Here is a 3,018-nt window from a genome sequence, read left to right on the forward strand (position 1 = left end):
TCGGCACCGGGGCCCTCACTTCTTCACGAGCAGGGCCTTTTGCCCACGTCAGGGAGACAGTATGGGCCCACGCCTGTCTTCCGACACCGAGAACACAGAGTTCCCTGGGGGGAGAGCCTCTCCGATCAAGGTGTCATCCGGTGGTTAAGGCTCCTCAGCTTGGAGTCACAAAGGCTGCTCTGATCCTGGGCTTTGGCCTTGGGAACGTGGGGGTAAGAGCACAGAGCTCAAGGGAGTGTAGGCCTGCTGAGGGGAGGAGAGCGAAACGACTGTGGGGGCATGCTGCCCAGGCGCTGGGCACCGGTGGGGACACCGTTCCTGGGCGGCCACTACTCAGGAGCTGGCATTCTCCAAGCCTCAGTGTCCTCATCTGTACAGTGGGGCTAATCACACGGTCTCTGTCACAGGTTTGAGAGGAGGCTTAAAGCAGCGCTCCCCAACCTTTTTGGCACCAGACACCAGTTTCATGGGAAACACTTTTTGCATGGAGTGTTCGGGGGGAATTGTTCAGGTAGTAACGCGAGCGATGAGAGGCAGCAGATGAAGCTTTGCTCGCTTGCCTGCTGCTGACCTCCCGCTTGCGGCCTGTTTGTAACAGGCTTCAGACTGCTTGGGGTTTGGGGACCCTTGGCTGAAATGAAACAACGAAGGAGGAGCATGTGGCACGGAGCCTGGCACAGAGCGGCTGACACTTGAGACTTGCCACGTGCCAGATAGAGTGCTCTTGATCTGGCTGCATCCCCAGTTAGGGCCCCGGGTCCCCATGTGTGAGTCAGCAAAGGCCTTCTATATGCTGCTGATGTCCTCACCAGACAGCGAATGAGTGATGGGGGAAACAGGCATCTGTGCATCGGACCCTCTGCAACTGTAAGGTGTGATGGCAAGTTTTGTAAGTTCTGGAAATAGCCTTCCAGGCCCCAGAAGGAATCGCTGGACTGAGAGACTTACCAGGGGCAGACTTCCGGCCCCTGGAAGGGCTGTCTAACTGAGAACCCAGGCCCACCTGGTGTGACATCTGGAGTCTCACTGAATCCTGAGGTCCAGAGTGACGGCAGCCTCTCCCCACTGCCCCCAGCCCTGGGCAGAGCCAGTTGGGATGGCTTCACCCACCGGCGTACCATGAGCAGGGCCGCTTCCTCCGGAGTGCTTAGCGCTCTTTGCTCTGTAGCTGTGGCTCCCGCCCATCCTCACCCCGGCACCTCCATACCCCCGTGCTGGCGGTGGAGGCACATACCTGGGATAGTAGGCATGGACTGACTGGCAAAGCTCATCTGAGAGAGGATGGACGCCCTGGGGGCGACGGCCACGTGCTCCGAAAGGTTGGTGTCACTCATGAACTCGTGCTTTCTGGAGAGCTGGACGAATACATCACGCACACACGCGCGCGCACACACACACACACACACCACAGAGGCTAAGCATGAGGCAGCTCCAGGCTCTGAAAAACCAGTGTTAAGGGACTGGCATGGCTTAGACTCGGCCTGAAGTCCCTCTGCTCTGTTTTGCATCACTCTGTGTCAATCTACGCCACAGGCTGCACACTTCTCAACTGTGGTGGCACACACAGTTCCATACTGTACATACTGTACAACTGTGGTGGTGGCCTTCACCTAGACCTAGGGTGTGAATGACACCCCCTGGATTGCGAAACGCGGTCTTACTTCCAGCCCTCTCCCCCTGGCAAGAATAGTCTCTGAGGCCTGCTGGGAAGCTTGGGGAGGATTCTTTATCTCAGCTGGTCCCTGGCCCTTTCATCTGGCAGCCCTCCCTTACCAGGACGCTAAATCCATCTTCCTATTCCAGGCTCCCAGAATGCTTTCAACAAACCTCTCTCTCGGGGGAAAGTTGGGGTTGAACCCAGGGCTGTCTGGCACTAAGTCTCACATTAAATAGTTATTAGTTTATAAGACAAAAACTCTCCAAGTCAGGGCAGTGAGAATTTCAGCTCTGCATGCTCAGCTGGGCTCTGGGTCCACGGGAGGAGCTTAGGAGAGACGTCACTGGTTAGACTGGCCCTGTGGTTGGGGACAGAGGGCTGAGAGATAGAAACACCTGGGCCAGCCTGGGAGGGTGACTCTCCCACACAGTGGTGGGCCAGGAGGCTACTCCCCAGCCTTGCAGAGTCCTGTGCGATGGCAGAAAGGACACAGTGACAGCCCGGGTCAAATTCCACTCTGTCACATCCAGGCTGCTGGGGCGCCAACCAGCACTTCACCTCCCTCCCCTCAGATGCCTCATCTGTAACCCCACCCAACTGTGAGGCTTGAGCAAGCCACATCTCAGAGCCCCCAGCACTGTGCCGGACGTGCAGTGGAGAGCTGCCTGTGGTGTCAGAGAGGATCCTGCCCTGTCCACTCACCCGCTTCAGGTCCGACTCTGCTGATGGCTTCTCGTCTGCGAACACCACACTGCTCCTCTTGGCTCTCTTCTTGGACCTGCGCAGCTTGACCTCAGGCAGAGTGCTCCCTGGGGAGATGGGTTCCTCGTGCTCCACTTTTGGAGTCTTGGGAGGTGCCATTTCCAGGTCGAAGCTGAATGGCAAGAGGGAGAGCAGGAGAGGCTGCAGTTAGAACTTACTGGAACTGTCTTGCAGGGACCCAGGCTGACTGACCTGTCATTACAGGGCCAAGGGGTAGATAGTTCACCTGGCAGAGTTTGCAAACACTCAAAATACAGGGTAAAATAAAATGGAAGGCAGTGAGCCATAAGACTGGTGACAGGAAGATAAAACTGGTTAAAAATATGGACCTGAATTCCAGTCTATGCCACTCTTGAGCTGAATGACTTTGGGCAAATCACTCAACCTCTCTGAGGCATGACTGCCCTTTATTAAATGGGGGTGTTTGCAGCAACGTTACGGAGTAGCCAAGAGATGAGGCCCAGGAGCTCTTAGCACATTCTCCCAGAGAGTGCGCCATCACAGGATCTTGTCAGCACAGTAGCTGAGTTGCACTCTGAGTGGCTGAGCAGGGAGACCTGCACAGAGATACAGGGGAGGCAGGTACAGGAGGAGGACCG

The 3,018-nt window shown here is 56.4% G+C and overlaps 1 protein-coding gene across 1 annotated transcript in view; it reads right to left on the reverse strand.

The window, feature by feature from the left end:
* Positions 1–3,018, reverse strand: part of DOCK2 (dedicator of cytokinesis 2) — a 467,146-nt gene that overhangs the window by 11,057 nt on the left and 453,071 nt on the right. The window contains exons 49-50 of the mRNA XM_010854580.1: positions 2,360–2,531; positions 1,235–1,355 (exon numbers count right to left, since the gene is read on the reverse strand). Of these exons, the coding sequence (XP_010852882.1) occupies positions 1,235–1,355; positions 2,360–2,531 (293 nt within the window). The remainder of the gene's footprint in view (positions 1–1,234; positions 1,356–2,359; positions 2,532–3,018) is intronic.

Source organism: Bison bison, unplaced genomic scaffold (assembly GCF_000754665.1).
Source record: "Bison bison bison isolate TAMUID 2011002044 unplaced genomic scaffold, Bison_UMD1.0 scf7180017864343, whole genome shotgun sequence".
Classification (NCBI taxonomy): Eukaryota; Metazoa; Chordata; class Mammalia; order Artiodactyla; family Bovidae; genus Bison; species Bison bison.